The following is a 15,408-nucleotide window of genomic DNA, read 5'->3' on the forward strand; positions in this document are numbered from 1 at the left end:
CTCATTTGAAAAAAAATTACACATTAAATCCTATTTTGATGGAATTTTATTTAAATTTAACGTTTGAAAAAAAATTATCTTAACTTTAATTGTTTATGATTCAAAATATATCTTTTAACAGTTTAAATTTTAAATCACCCCTGAACTAAGATAAAATTGACTTTTTAAAGAGTATTCACACATGTACTGCACCATCTCTTTGATGTTCCAATGAAGTAAAATTTAGTGGAATGTTATTCCATGGAATCATGCAAGGGGAGGAATCTGTGCAAACTAGACAAAATCATATCCCCTTTAAACCAAAAACAACCCTAGAGTTACCTACTTAAAATTTTATATAAAAAATATTTTTTAATATATTATATAATTTATTATCTCGATTTTTCTCATTAAAATATGCACAAGTTCTCAGAAAAATATTTCCAAAAAATAATACTTACTTGTTTTTTAAATTGCTTTATTCCCCTAATTAGACTTATTTTGCTATAGATTACATGGGATTTGATGTGCATTTTATTATGATTAAAAGTAAAACTATTTTTGCTAATGAGCCAGCGGTCAAATGGCACGATCTCTCCCCTTCATGCGAGGGGTCCAGGGATCAGTCCCAAAGTTGCTCAAAAAGCTAATTGGATTATCGCATTGATTTTTTCTTTTTTGGGGTCTGAAACTACCGTATTGTTTGAACTCACTTATTTTTTACGTCTCTAATAAGCATAAAAATGGGGAGGGGGTTTCTTTTTTATGTCTCTTACTTGCATTGAATTGGTTTCGTTTTGGTTTCTAATTTTTATAAGCTTTGATTTTATTCTTTTTAATTGGTTAATTTCATCATCTATTTCCCTATAAGCATTTAAATTTTTCTTTAACGCACTGAAATTAATATGTTTATCGGTTCATCTTTTCATCATTAGAACTGAAGGATTGTATTTGTTGAAATGGAGATTCATTTTTCTGAGAATTACTCTTGACTTTTCCCAGTGATGTATCTTTTAAGAATCACTCCTAAGTGTTCTGCTCAATGATTCATCCCTTGAGAATGATTTAAAAATTTTATTTAGTGATGATTATAGTTCATACACAAGAAAATTACTTTAAGTTTATATTTGCTTTTTTATTTTTTGAAATCACTTTAACAAGCATTTTATTTTTATCTACAGATTTTCGCCTCTATGCACAAGCCACAGCTTCCTGAAGGATTTTGGAGCTCCAATTGGATTGCCTGAAAGCCTTCATTGGACTCGGAAAGTTCCATCCCCTTCTCTTCCTCGCTCCTCTGATTTCTCCAACGCCGCCGGAAACTGCCACCGACCTCGACTTCATCAGTGTTGCCATTTTTCCGTCCACACTCTTCTCATCATCTTCCCCCACGACACTCTGACAATTCTGCTCTGGCACTCCATTCCGATTGCTCTTCGGTGGCTTGAACATCGACCAAAACCACCTCGTTGACCTGCTTCTGGTCAGACTGGGAACATCTTTCACCGTGGCGCCGTCACAATCCAACTCTCCGTCGCCCGCGGGGAACCTCGACCTCGAACGGAGAAACGGAATCGCAACGGACCGTGATCTTTTCAGTCTTCCGGCGACGTCACCTGCGAGGGAGGATCGAGAAACGGAAGCAGAGGCGGAGAAGGAGGGAGAGGAGGAGGTAGCGGCGGCGGAGCAGGAACAAGGCCGGACGTGGGCGCAGTCAGGGCAGAGAGCAAATTCCTGTACGGCGTCGTTTCGATGGATGCCTGGGACACTTCCAGACCTCTTCCTCATCCAGGTAAAACCCCATCATCGCTTATTGGTTTCAACTTTCGCACGAAGAAAATTTGCCCGGTGATTTGGAATTTTTTTCTTTTGAAAATTTCTCACTATCATATATTTTTTAAATCAAGCCATCCAAGTTGTTATAGCACTTTGAGTTTAAGGGAGAGCATCGAGACAGATATTTATTCTTTTAATTTATATTATTTATTAAAATTTATTCTGCTAAGATATTATTAGGATATTTATTAAGGATCATTAAATTGATGATAAGAATTTTGCATTGATAGAATAAGCTCTTTTCCACAATCATTTCTTTATTTATTCCTGACTACTTTTGGTAAATTGACGTAAAAAAATCCATAAAATAAGCATAATATATAACTGATGATGAGACAAACAACACTTTAAGCTGAGCTAGTATTAATGAATCAGACCAACACGCAATCAACAGACACGGTCTTGCACACACAAGGCAAAACAAACCAACTCGGCCTCTCAGTCTCAGGTCAAGAGCTTTGCATTTTATGATTGAAACTGCGCCCAAAAAGAAGGAAAAATAAGGAAAAGAAAAGTGTGTGTGTGTGTGTAAAGCAAGATCATACGTTGATTATGGCGGCATTGTGGTGTTAACATTTTGACTTTATCGAAGTGCTTCTATTTCTATGATTGAAACTGTGTGGAGAGAATATATATATATATATATATATATAAAGCAAGATCCATATATTTGAATGATAGTTGTATTGCGGTGGTACATTTTGACTTTCTCGTGTGAATATGAGGACATAAGTGATCAAGCGAGATGCTCTTCTCCATCGCTTTCTTTCTTTCTTTCTTTTTCTTTCAAAAAGAGAAATTAAAATAGAGATCATGTAATTGAGTTTAGCAAATTCTGAGTGATGGAATGTATGTGTAGCTGTATAAAGTTGAAGGAGACGTCAAAATTCAAACCAAACATCATCGTTAAAGTTACACGTAAATAACAATTAATGAATTGACCGTGTCTGACATATCTTATTCTGAAACTTACATAAATTATTTCAAAGTTTTTTTTTTTTGTTATTGGTATTCAAAATTGAAAGGGGAAAAACTTTAGAATAAAATTTTTTTAAAGCAACCCCCACCACCAACCTCAATCCCGTTTAATTAATTAATATTTAGCCACTCATTTATCTCTTGTATATATTTAATTTGTATGGGCACTAGCATATATTAATATAAAACCCCGTTGGTTCATATATTAACAGTAATAGATAAAAATATTTAAATAAAAATTCTTACTATGAGAGATGTTCATATATAATGCTCGACTATATTTTGAATAGAATTATTTTTAATATGAAGTTACTTGTAAGTAATCTGAAAAAATAGAAAATATTCAAATAAAAACTTCAACAATATAATTGGAGAGGAATGTCTCTGTGATAAAATTAAACCGTGTATATGCATGTGTGTGAAAAAAAAAATAAATTGAACTACATATGTAAATATAATGCGCTGCTGGGCAGACGATGTTACTTTTAATTTTATTTAAATGTAATTTCGATACTTCCACTTGCGTCACATGAAATCCAAGTGAACGTACAGTGGTGATCAAATTCAAAGCAACCCGCTGCCTTTCTTTTTTATCCGTAGCAACGCACTGCCTTGCTTGTATGTAATGTAAAACTAGAGGCACAATGCAAGGGGCATATTAAAATGACACATGATAAACTTCTTTTTTATTATAAATCCAAAAGAGAAACAGAACTTAACTATTTGTGCCAAAAAAAAAATACGTTTCCGTGGTGTTACCAAAATAAATATAAAAAAATAATACAATGTTTACGAAATTTTTTAGTTATTTTCTATGCTGCAAGGGACATTATCTGGTTCTTCATGCGATGGATAAATCAAAATTCTTTTAGTAATCAGGAAATCCCATTTCCCGCTGGTATAGAGTACAACATTTTTGGAAGAGATTCAACATTTCAAAATATAAAATATTTTGATAAAAATAAATTTTTATTAATGATAATTTTTTAATATTTCTCCTTCCATATATTCTTTTTTTTTTATATTCTTTCATAAATGGAGAGTATTAAGTGAAAATATTTTTAAAATTTTATATTTTTATTTTAAAAGAGTAAAGTTATAAAGTGTATTTAATAAGTTTTATTGATATTAAAAATAAGAATATGGGTCAACTCAGATCATGTGGGTTAGAGGAAATATGAATTGGATTTGGTATAACTCATTTTCATATAAGTTAAAAAAATGCCAACACAACCTAATTCTTGAGGGTTGGAGGGTAAATGAGCTAATCAGCTAACTCATTTATTTTTTATTTAATTTATTTTTATGAATTTTAAAAAAATACACCTAAATGATGAATTTTAACTTAATATTTTTCATGATTCATTTTAGATACAACAAAAATATTAACTCATAGCCAGTGGACAGGGGTTAAGTCAAGATTCAAAGTCAAAAGGTATAAGATAACTTAATTTTAAAATTAATAATTTAAAAAATATTTTAAATAATGAAAAATAATAACTACTTCTAGGCTAGAATTGTAATAATATAAGTAAATTGATCTTATTTTTCTTTTTAAAAAAATCACATTGAACATGCAAAGACAATCTTTTATATAAATAAGCTCTTCATATTTTATCTTGATTATTAATACATTACATATCTAATAAGCTTTTGTGCTTAAATATTTTTTATTTAATTCAAAATGTATAGAATATCAAGAGTAGAGGGTGAAAAGTTATGAAATTTACATACTCTTTATAATTTTTTTCCAAAGTGGGGGAGTACGTTTGCCCACTCTCAGTACTAGTGGCAGAGCAAGGATCCTGTGTTGGGAGTCAATGATGAAGTCAAGATCCTCAACATAAGAAAAACTTTTCTATCTTTTAAATCTACTATTTTTCTTTTTTTCTTTCTTTTTATTTGTTTCATAGTTCAATCTTGCAAGTGCAACGAGTCAGCAAAAAAGCATTCAACAAATTTACTCTTGAATATTAAATCTTCATCATTCATTGCCTTATTTTATTAGTCCTTGACTAGTATTTGGATGAGGATGACATGGCTCCAATTTAATCAAATTAACTTTTTTTGTATTTTTTAAAGGATATATAAATAATATTGGTATTTATATGAAATTACATGCTAATATTCAATGGGCTTTTAAGTTAAAAAAATGAATTTTAGATATGCCCCATACATATCATTTTTCCCAAGTTGAGGGGGATTGACAAAATGTAGCTCTACCCATGCTTGCTACACTGTGTCTCTACCATAGCCTATAATATTTATGCAAAATATATGAACTAAATTAACTAAGTAAGTAATGTCCTATATGGTCATGCTCACAAATTTCCTCATTTTTTTCTTTTTTTTTTACTTTTAAAATAATATGGGTGAAATGAGCTTACGCTAACTCATATGATTTGTGAATTATATAGTTCAGACTAGAAAAAACTTACTTTTTTTTGGATTTATTTTTTCAATCAAACCTAACCCATATAATTGATTATCCAAACTAACTCATAATATCATTATGCGTAAAAGGAAAGGGGGAAGGCGAATATCGTTTTCATACACTTGTTTTCTAATGAGTTTTGTTAAGCAGCATCCTTTTCTTGTCCAGACAATGTAATGCCTTGTAAATATTTGCCGCGCGGAGGGCTCGAAAGAGTTGGCAAATCCTTTTTCTTTTCAATAATGACAATGCAAGTAGATATTTGGGGAGCATGCCGCAAAAAATATCTAGAATTATCTCTGGTCACACTACAGGGCTATAACTGTCGGAGCTGCAAGTTATTTTCGACGTGCCATATATATATATATATATATGAATCTATGATAATCCCTGTAACTTGCAAGTTGTACTCAAAATTGGAGAATTACATATGCGTCCCATATAACATATTTAAATACTAATAGATCCATTAACATCTCAGCAAAGGAAATCAATTTTTTAATTATTGTAAGTTTAGGACTTATTGGATTTTGTTCTATCTTTTATTTATAAACATTGTTTGTAAATTAATTTTTTAAATTTAAAAAAAATGAAAATTTATCTAATTATTTTAATTTGAAAATAAGTTTAGAGTTAAAAAATACAAATAATAATCATCACCTTTGATTAATGATAATAGCCTATAATAATGGTTGACCATAACTAAAGATAATTTATAATAGTTAAATATAATTTTTTAAAAAAATAAAAAATAATTCCAAGTTATTTAATTTCCATTTTTTTAGAAAATGAGGACAATTTTAAAAGTATTTAAATTCAAAGTATTTACCCAAATGAATTTTATATTGTTAAAAATAAAAAATAAAAAATGTAAATTTTATTGGGAGAATTATATTGAAGCTTTAATAAGGAAATAAATTACTATAAAATTCATTGACAATTGAACTAAACTACATTGACAACACAATTAATTATCAATATAGTTTAATTCAATTGTCAATAAACTTGGTCGTAATTAATTTTTTTGTGTTAATTCTCCTTATTATATTTAGGATGAGGTGGGATAGTACATCTTCAGGTTGTAGTTCTATATTATCCTGAACCTTTTTTTATCCCATGTTGCAAATACCCATCCCATTTGTTTTCAGGTTGGTAAAGACTAGTCTCTTCATGAGTGGGATGTAATTAGGCCGATTGAGAAGGAAAGAAGAGTATGAACACCTCTAAACATTGGTTGGTAAAAAAAATATAATCCCCTTTAAATCACAATAGAAGGCATTTTTTAAAAGTTTTATTTAGTCTAAAATATAATACATTGAATAATTTTTATAGCTGCCTTTTCAATTATAACTCTATTTCATTTATTATTAAAAAATGAGTTGAAATTTTACTTGTTATTATCAAGACACTTATATAATATGTTTAATGTGAGAATAATTAAAAATATGTTAATTTTTTAAGTTTCAATTAACATTTTTTTAAAATTATGAATTAATTACTAATATTTTATATTGTGACAAGGAAAATGTATTTTTAATTACATGGAAGGAGTGTGTGTTCAACCATGCATTGCTTTTTTTGTTTCTTTTTAAATAAAAATGAAGTAGAGAATCTTAAATAAAGTAGGATCAAGAGAAGACTTCATTTCAGAGTTAATAAAAAATAGTCCTAACACTTAAGTGATCCTCAATATAATTAACTAAGGAGTGAGCATAAAAATTAGCCTTCTTAAATAATCACATATCAGTCTCTACATAACATCATATTTATCTCATTTATAATATCATGGAAAGGATAATGAATACTACTCTTACGATTGATGAGATTGAGATCCTCGCCCACGAATTGCCGAATGTTGATATATCCGCACGTTGATTGATGGAAATGAAAAGACACGAAAAAGAGGTAGTGGTTCCTGGGGCAAGAAGGCGTGGTGGGTGGGGCCGAATGAACCAAATGTACCAATCAAAATGAGCAAGGCAGTTAAGTTTTGCCAACTGAAACATTTGCACTCTAATCATTTACCCCCACCAACACTGCATACCTCCCTTCCTAAACTTATAAAAGAAACAGTTTGATGATATTTTGTTTTTTTTTCTAAATAAAAATTTACATTTCAATAAACATTTACTGTAAATTTTTAAACTTACTCCTGATAAAATTAGAGTTTTCACTCATGAGACAAAACATTAATATAGAGTTGCTTAATTCAAACAGTATATGTAATTTAACTAACTTTCTCTCAAATGAAACGCAAGGAGTACATGTTATACTGCATCCTCTTTTGCTGTTTTCCCTGCCAACACAATTGATGCACCACTCTGCGATTTGTCAGGCCTCAGAATTGGAGTTAGGGGTTAGGAGCAATGCACTTAATCTTTGATACCATACAATATTAGTCAGTAGTACTCATTTCACATAACAAGCATTTTATTTTTATCTACAGATTTTCGCCCCTATGCACAAGCCACCGCTTCCTGAAGGATTTTGGAGCTCCTATTGGATTGCCTGAAAGCCTTCAATGGACTCGGAAAGTTCCATCCCCTTCTCTTCCTCGCTCCTCTGATTTCTCCAACGCCGCCGGGAACCGCCACCGACCTCGACTTCATCAGTGTTGCCACTTTTCCGTCTACACTCTTCTCATCGTCTTCCCCCACGACACTCTGACAATTCTGCTCTGGCACTCCGTTCCGATTGCTCTTCGGTGGCTTCAACATTGACCAAAACCACCTCGTCGACCGGCTTCTCGTCAGACCGGGAACATCATTCACCGCGGGGCCGTCACAATCCAACTCTCCGTCGCCCGCGTGGAACCTCGACCTCGAACGGAGAAACGGAATCGCAACGGACCGTGATCTTTTCAGTCCTCCGGCGACGTCACCTGCGAGGGAGGATCGAGAAACGGAAGTAGAGGCAGAGAAGGAGGGAGACGAGGAGGTAGCGGCGGCGGAGCAGGAACAGGGACGGACGCGGGCGCAGTCAGGGGAGAGAGTAGCGAGGCGGTCGCGAAGGCAGGTGGGGCAAATTCCTGTACGGCGTCGTTTCGATGGATGCTTGGGACACTTCCAGACCTCTTCCTCATCCAGGTAAAGCCCCATCATCGCTTATTGGTTTGATCTTTTGCACGAAGAAAATTTGCCCGGTGATTTGGTTTTGTTGCTCTCCCAGCGGCCGAAGGTTTATATAGAGGAAGCTGGGATGTCGGGCCGGGAAGTAAACAAATTGAGTTAACCGTGGTTAATGTGGGCCCAACTCGGGTTAGGAGGAACGGTCAGCGTAGAATGGTTAAAAACTAGACAACGAATTTCGGTTCATTATTTAATTTAAATCATATTAATTTATATTTTGCATGTTTAATTTTCTTCTTTTGTGGGAAGAATGTTCACTCTTGGATGAAAACAACTAAAAGTCTAAATTGAATTATTAATTAAGGAATTGACCAAACATCTTGATTCAGAGATCGTTCTCGCAAAGTCCCGGAGGATTAATTATTGAAATTAAGAAAATAAATTACTCAAATTTCGTATATTTTAGCTTAAAATTTTTAAAAAGGATGAGTTCAAATTATAATATCAAGTTAAGAGATATGAAAATTGATATTTTTGAAAAATAATAATGAATATGTGGAAGTTTTTTTAATACTATTTAATAAAAGAATACATAAAATTATGGTTTTAAAAATCGTATCATGTAAAATTTCTAGTATATAAATGCTGATATTGAATTTCGAGTTAAAATCTTTTCCAGAATAAAAAAAATCAAGTAAAAAATTAGAAAAGTGAAAAGGATGGTCGAAATTGAAACTTGAAAGTTGAGGGGTTGGTGAGTAGTTGGGAAAATGACGGAATGAGTTTAGTCCATTTTTTTAAAAAAAATTGAATACAGATGTCGCAAGTCACAGATGAGTATTTAATATAAGCGCTTTGTTAATAAATTCAAATTTTAATTCATTATATTTTAAAATATTAAATTTTTATGTTGGATTTAACCCTGTTAATTGTTTTGGTCCATTTTTTTTATCTTTCTTAGGCACAACACGATTCAAATAAACATTTATTTTTTCTAACAGAAAAGGCCCAATTTTATTGACCTTATTTGTTTCAAGTGAACAATAAATAGTAAAGGAGAAATTGTAATGATGGTAAAACAAAAAAGACAAATGAGAAATTGTAATAATTCACTAATGAGCAAATAATTCAACTGATGAAGAGTTATACTGACTTAATCAATAATTTCAACTTTGAGTTTTGAATTTATAGTTGTGTTAAATACTTGCTAGAAGAGGTTTATCGTAATGTGATTCTACCTGAATTCTGTCAATAAATAATGAATAATTTTATATATATATATATATATATATAAAAAAGAAATGGTAATAGTCCACGATCAAGGGCTTTGAACATCAAAGTCGAAGATAAAAGCGATATAGGCGCAACAATTGTTTGACTCAGCATCACGTTTTGATTCGGGGGCTGCCTTACTGAAAACAATATAAATGACAAGAAGAATAGGCCCATGCAGTATGGGTCATGCTACACATACTATTAAATGAGTCTGAAAACTTCGCAGTTGTAATGAAAAACTCAATTCGTTGGTTATTTAGATTCTTCATTCTATTAAATGAAAATATATTGTTTTGAAAATATATTTTGAAAATGAAAATATATTATTTAAAATATATGAAAATATATTTTGAAATGACAAAGTTTAAAATACCCCTAATCCAATTACAATATATTGTTTTGATATTTATAACTAGATGTTCAAATTTTGATAACAAGCTCATCATTTACTCAAAATTTATATGTTAATTTGTGAAAATTTGCATAATTTGTTAATTGCCCTAATTGGTTTTTTTAGGGAAACTTGAAATTTCATTTTAAAAATGTGATCTATAGCAACTAGAGATTAACTTTTCAAAATCAACTTGTATGGTTGTGAATTGACGACTTTCACTTATTAATTTTTTAAGATAACATGAAATTTTATTTTTAAAATATAATATGATCTAACCAAAGATTGACTTGTCAAATTAGAATATGTCAATGTCAATTGCATAGCTTTTACTCCCTCCATGGAAGTATTTTTAATTAAATTTTATCTCTTCAATAAAGTGATTACCTAATTTCAAACTAACTCCATCTTTTTATATTTATCCCTATTAAATACCCTATAATAAATATAAAGTTATTATCAATAGGGACACTTTAAAAAAAAAACAATGATTACACCTCAAAAGATTTAAAAATATTTTACATTTTTAAACATCTAATTTCTTAAAAAATGTCTTATATTTTTTAATGGAAAGAGTACTTGTTAATTTTTAAGTTAATATAGAATTTTTAGTGAACGATAATTTAGAAGAAAATCACTCATTAAAATTCAAACACGGTTATCAATATCTGAACACCTTGCTGTAAGACAAAACAAAATCCTACATTTGCATCAAGAATATTTAAGACATTTTACGTTGAAACGCATTGTCACATAACTGAAGAAAAATTTTAGAATTATATGAGCACAAAATGCCATTATCTTTATTTTGAGGGCCTTCAATGACATTCTGTCTCTTTTATTTCTTTTCTGTACTAAAAAGAGAAACTAGATATTAATTCATATCAAGAACATTAGTTATATTAGTTTTTTTTTGGCCAATGGCTATATTAGTTACTAGTAAAAAAATATTTAGTTTTCTTAAAATATTCCTTCTTTTAATCATTTACATTGAAAACTTCTTTTTAGGAATATTCTCTTGGCTCTAAATACAATAAATACCGATTCAATGTCTGAAATATTTGTTGAATTATTTCATTTATACCCTACTTTATGAAATATAATTAGGTTAGCATCATTAGACACTAAGCCACCTCCAATATGTGTATTTTTTTTAATGAAAATTAAATATGTAATATATCTATGAACCTCAATTAATTTCAATTGTATTTCTTGGTCTTAATGAATAAATTATTTGTGTGTGTGTGTGTGTGTGTGTATAAAGACCAGTGGAATTATCGAATTGCTTATAATATGAGATTCTAATTAAAGGGGAAAAAAATAGGATAAGACCTGCTTAAGGTTAGCTCAAATGGTTTTGCTGATGTGGAATGTGGATAGTTCAGATATCAGGGGTGAACAGAGAAATTTTTGTATAGGCACAACGCATCACGTTACTTGTAAACTATTCAATAAAATTATACCATTTTAATTAAATAAAATATTATATGTCATCATTTCTAGTTATTTAGAAATTGTGGCGAGATCTGCATTTGCGGCGGAAGCTGTTGCTGTGGAGAAGGGGCTGGATTTGGCAAAGAATTTGGGGGATAAAAGGGTGATTGTTGAAACTGATGATGAGCTGCTGTACCGAGCTCTGATGCAACGGGATGATAGAGGGTGTGACTGGAAGAGTTTTTTAGTTATGGAAGAGATCTTTAATTTGCTGAATAATCTCTCCAATTGTTCTTTTTCTCTGGTGCGTAACCAGGGTAATTGTGCTGCATATTGTATTGCAGCAGGGGCGGGGATGGACCTAGAAGGGTGGGCTCTTGAGCCAAGTCGCCAACATCTCCACTTGCCGTGTCGCTGAGGATGGATTGGAACAGAGTTTTAGCTGAGAGGAAAGATAGAAGCAGAATTGGCTGATTAAATCTTGTTTTTTCTGAGTACGTTGTTTGTTTTGTGTACTGCTTGCTTGTAATGCTTTCAGAAGGTTGTACTTTTAGGCTTACTTGTTTACTTTACCTTTTGGTTTGGTTGCAGGTTCTACTTTTCTTTTGCTTTCTGATTTTGTCCGTATTAGTGAGTGTAATGATTTTTTCATATTAATAAAATTGACTTTTTGTTGGACAAAAAAAAAAATAATGACAATTCAAATTGATATTTGGGTAGCATACCACAAGAAATATCTAAAATTATCCCTGGTCACACTACAGGGGCTATAATAACTGTTGGAGCTGTAAGTTATTTTCAATGTGCCAAATATATATATATATATATATATATGATAATCTGTAACGAACGGGCCTAATGTGACATTTGCATTGGTTTGGGAGCTACGAACTAATGGGCCAGAGGTGAATAAGAGTGATTCTCAACAACTGGAAGGGAGAGAAGAATTTTGTGGCTCATTCCTTTCTTGTTAATTTCCTCAGCTCTAATGGTACTCTATATCAGTGGCCACTTTGAGTAACTTCTTTGTCTGTTTATGTATTTGTTGCTGAGAAATTGAGGCAATAACACCTTTATCCAGCACATTTTGTGTTGATAATTTTGCTATTAGACTGAGAACGTTACATAATCCTCATAACTTGTAAGTTGTTTTCCAATAATACCTTCAATAAACATTTTTTTTAATTATAAATTAATTATTAATATTTTTTATTGTGACGAGGAAAAAGTATTTTATTACATGGAAGGAGTGTGCGTTCACCCACGCACTGCTGATATATCCATATATTGATTGGTGGAAATGAAAAGACACGAAACATAGGTAGTGGTTCCCCTGGGACGCCAAAAGAGGGAGAGGAGTCTCACCTCTTTTTTTTTCTTCATTTCTCTAATCTTTACCTTTCATTCATTTTATAATTTCAAAAAATTATTTAATAAAATAATAATGAATAATGAAGATTGGAGTAGCGGAGGGAAAATGAGGGAAGAAAAAGGAGAGACCCCCTCCCGACGCAAAAAGGCGTGGTGGGTGGGACCGAATGAGCCAAACGTACTAATCAAATGAATAAGGCAGTCAAGCTTTGCCAACTGAAACATTTGCAGTCTAATCACGTACGCACCCACCAACGCTGCATACAATTAAAATTATACTCTCCCATTTTAAATTATAAAATATTTTTTAAAAAATATTTATTTTAAAATATAAAAAATTTTGAATAAATTAAAAATTTATTAAATATATTAATTATAATATATTTTTTATAATTAATTTTTATCACTTTTTTAATATATTAAATGATAAATATTTTTAAAAATTTATATTTTTATTTTAAAAAAATAAGATTATTAAATATATTTAATGAAATTTATTAATATATGAAATTTTATATAAAAAAGTCTTATAATTCAAAACGAAGGGAGTATATTTCGATAAATATTTATTATAAATTTTTAAGCTTACTTTCAATAAATTTAGAGTTTTCATTCCTGCGGCAAAACATTAATGTAGAGCTGTTTAATTCAAACAGTATATTTAATTTAACTAACTTTCTCTCGTATGAAATGGAAGGAGCACATGTTGTACTGCATCCTCTTTTTCTGTTTTCCCTGCCAACACAATTGATGCACCACTCTGCGATTTGTCAGGCCTCAGAATTGGAGTTAGGGGTTAGGAGCAATGCACTTAATCTTTGATACCATACAATATTAGTCAGCAGTACTCATTTCTTATAACAAGCATTTTATTTTCATCTACACATTTTCGCCTCTATGCTTTAGATGAGACTATTAAGAGTAGGTTTCCACTTTAAATTCAATCATATCAATTAATATTTTCCATACACCCAAAAAGAATTTCCTGGTATGCCGCACGTCTCATGATTTTGTCTGAAAAGTGATAACATATGTATAAATATAACGATTCCCTCTTATCCATTTATTCTGACGCCAATGCTCAACATTTGTCCAATGCGTCCCCAGAAGTGAAATTCCCTTATTCTGTCATTTGTCTTTGTTCCAGGGCATAATTACTGAAGCTGGTAATGTGCGTAGCCATCAGTTAATATTTGGACGGCCTGTTTTTGACATGCATGTTACACGAAAACAAAGCAAACACAACAACACTCATTACTATTTATGCATCCTCATACCCATTTTTTTATTGTAAATTTTCATAGTACAACGTGACTTCTCTTATTATGTGAGTAAGAGGAGCTGCTGTAAGCCTGTAATCCAACCTCAGGGATGATATCCACCGTGGCCACCTCCTTCGCCACTGCCACCACCTGCTCCATATCCGCCTCCGTGAGCGCCGCCACCACCATAGCCGCCGCCACCGCCTCCTCCAGATCCGCCTCCACCGCCACCAGCAGCTCCTCCGCCATATCCTCTACCTGCTCCTCCTCCACTGCCATACCCACCTCCATGAGCTCCACCAGCTCCACCACCTCCTCCGCCACCTCCACTTCCTCCCCCACCTCCATATCCTCCTCCATGCTCTCCTCCGTATCCCCCACCAGCTCCACGTCCTTCCCCGCCTCCATAACCGCCACCAGCACCCCCAGCACACCACCGCCTCCGCCTCCACCACTGCCCCAGCCACCGCCTCCTCCATACCCTCCCCCGTGAGCTACCCCTCCTCCATAGCCTTCACCGCCTCCTTTACCGGCACCTCTTCCTCCTCCACTTCCTCCTCCAGGTCCATATCCTGCACCACCACCTTCACCTCCTCCAGCTCCTCCTCCATAGCCACCACCACCATGCACTCCAGCGCCTCCATATCCTCCCCCTCCACCAGACCCTCCAACGCCCCCATAACCTCCGACTACCACACTGTCATGATGCGCAACATCAGCACCAAAGTGTAGACCCCCCTCCAGATCAAGGAGTGATCTGGCACCAACACAAATGCCTAAACCCAATAACGTAAAGAAAGCAACACTGATAAGCTTAGAAGTTGCCATGGGAAAATGCTGAATTCCCACAACCATGGTCTTAGCAAAGAAGTGGTGGGTTTATATAGGGAACCGGACCCGATCATTTTAGAGGGTTCCTAAGGACGGTCCAATAGGACATATGGAAAATTAAAACAATATCCTCATTCGCACTGAGCCAGATGCAAATAATTAGGTCGCGACTTCAGACTTCAAGTTTATAGTTTTCTGATAAATATTTGATAGTCTTTTGTAGACTTAAATTGAAGTGAAAAATTATACATCTAATAAAGTTAAATTTAATAAATAATATAAAATAAAGAGGAATAACTTATAAATTTAAGTTTTGAGATTTTCAATTAAGATATAAATTCTCCTATTAATCTTGTCCATTTCTCCTCTCTCCCCTGAAATATTTTTTCCACACACACATACCTATTCTCTATTACAGGCCTAAAACATCTTCCCCACTACAAGTACGTGCATCTGCAGCGCACACCGACGCACTACAGGTAGGTAGTGATCTTTTGCTGTCGCCCAATTGTTGGTCTGATTTGATCTTATTTCTCGTCATGCTTATGG

General features: G+C 32.8%; 3 protein-coding genes across 3 annotated transcripts; all 3 read right to left on the reverse strand.

Annotated features, from left to right (window-relative positions):
- Positions 1 to 1,121: 1,121 nt before the first annotated feature.
- Positions 1,122 to 1,814, reverse strand: LOC129310421 (uncharacterized). The gene has a single exon (XM_054952259.1). The coding sequence runs from the start codon at positions 1,765 to 1,767 to the stop codon at positions 1,171 to 1,173; it is 597 nt and encodes a 198-aa protein (XP_054808234.1). The 5' UTR covers positions 1,768 to 1,814; the 3' UTR covers positions 1,122 to 1,170.
- A 5,869-nt stretch (positions 1,815 to 7,683) lies between these two features.
- LOC129310877 (uncharacterized) lies at positions 7,684 to 8,325 on the reverse strand. Its single transcript, XM_054952779.1, has one exon. It carries the CDS (start codon positions 8,323 to 8,325, stop codon positions 7,684 to 7,686), a length of 642 nt encoding a protein of 213 aa, XP_054808754.1.
- A 5,541-nt stretch (positions 8,326 to 13,866) lies between these two features.
- LOC129312054 (uncharacterized) lies at positions 13,867 to 14,875 on the reverse strand. Its single transcript, XM_054954617.1, has one exon. The coding sequence runs from the start codon at positions 14,854 to 14,856 to the stop codon at positions 14,065 to 14,067; it is 792 nt and encodes a 263-aa protein (XP_054810592.1). The 5' UTR covers positions 14,857 to 14,875; the 3' UTR covers positions 13,867 to 14,064.
- Between the last annotated feature and the right edge of the window lie 533 nt (positions 14,876 to 15,408).

Source organism: Prosopis cineraria, unplaced genomic scaffold, assembly GCF_029017545.1.
Source record: "Prosopis cineraria cultivar Desert tree isolate PC_DT_omini unplaced genomic scaffold, ASM2901754v1 PC5, whole genome shotgun sequence".
Classification (NCBI taxonomy): domain Eukaryota; kingdom Viridiplantae; phylum Streptophyta; class Magnoliopsida; order Fabales; family Fabaceae; genus Prosopis; species Prosopis cineraria.

Coding starts and splice junctions, on each gene's coding strand:
- LOC129310421 (XM_054952259.1), bottom strand. CDS start 1,767: ATGAGGAAGAGGTCTGGAAGTGTCCCAGGCATCCATCGAAACGACGCC.
- LOC129310877 (XM_054952779.1), bottom strand. CDS start 8,325: ATGGGGCTTTACCTGGATGAGGAAGAGGTCTGGAAGTGTCCCAAGCAT.
- LOC129312054 (XM_054954617.1), bottom strand. CDS start 14,856: ATGGCAACTTCTAAGCTTATCAGTGTTGCTTTCTTTACGTTATTGGGT.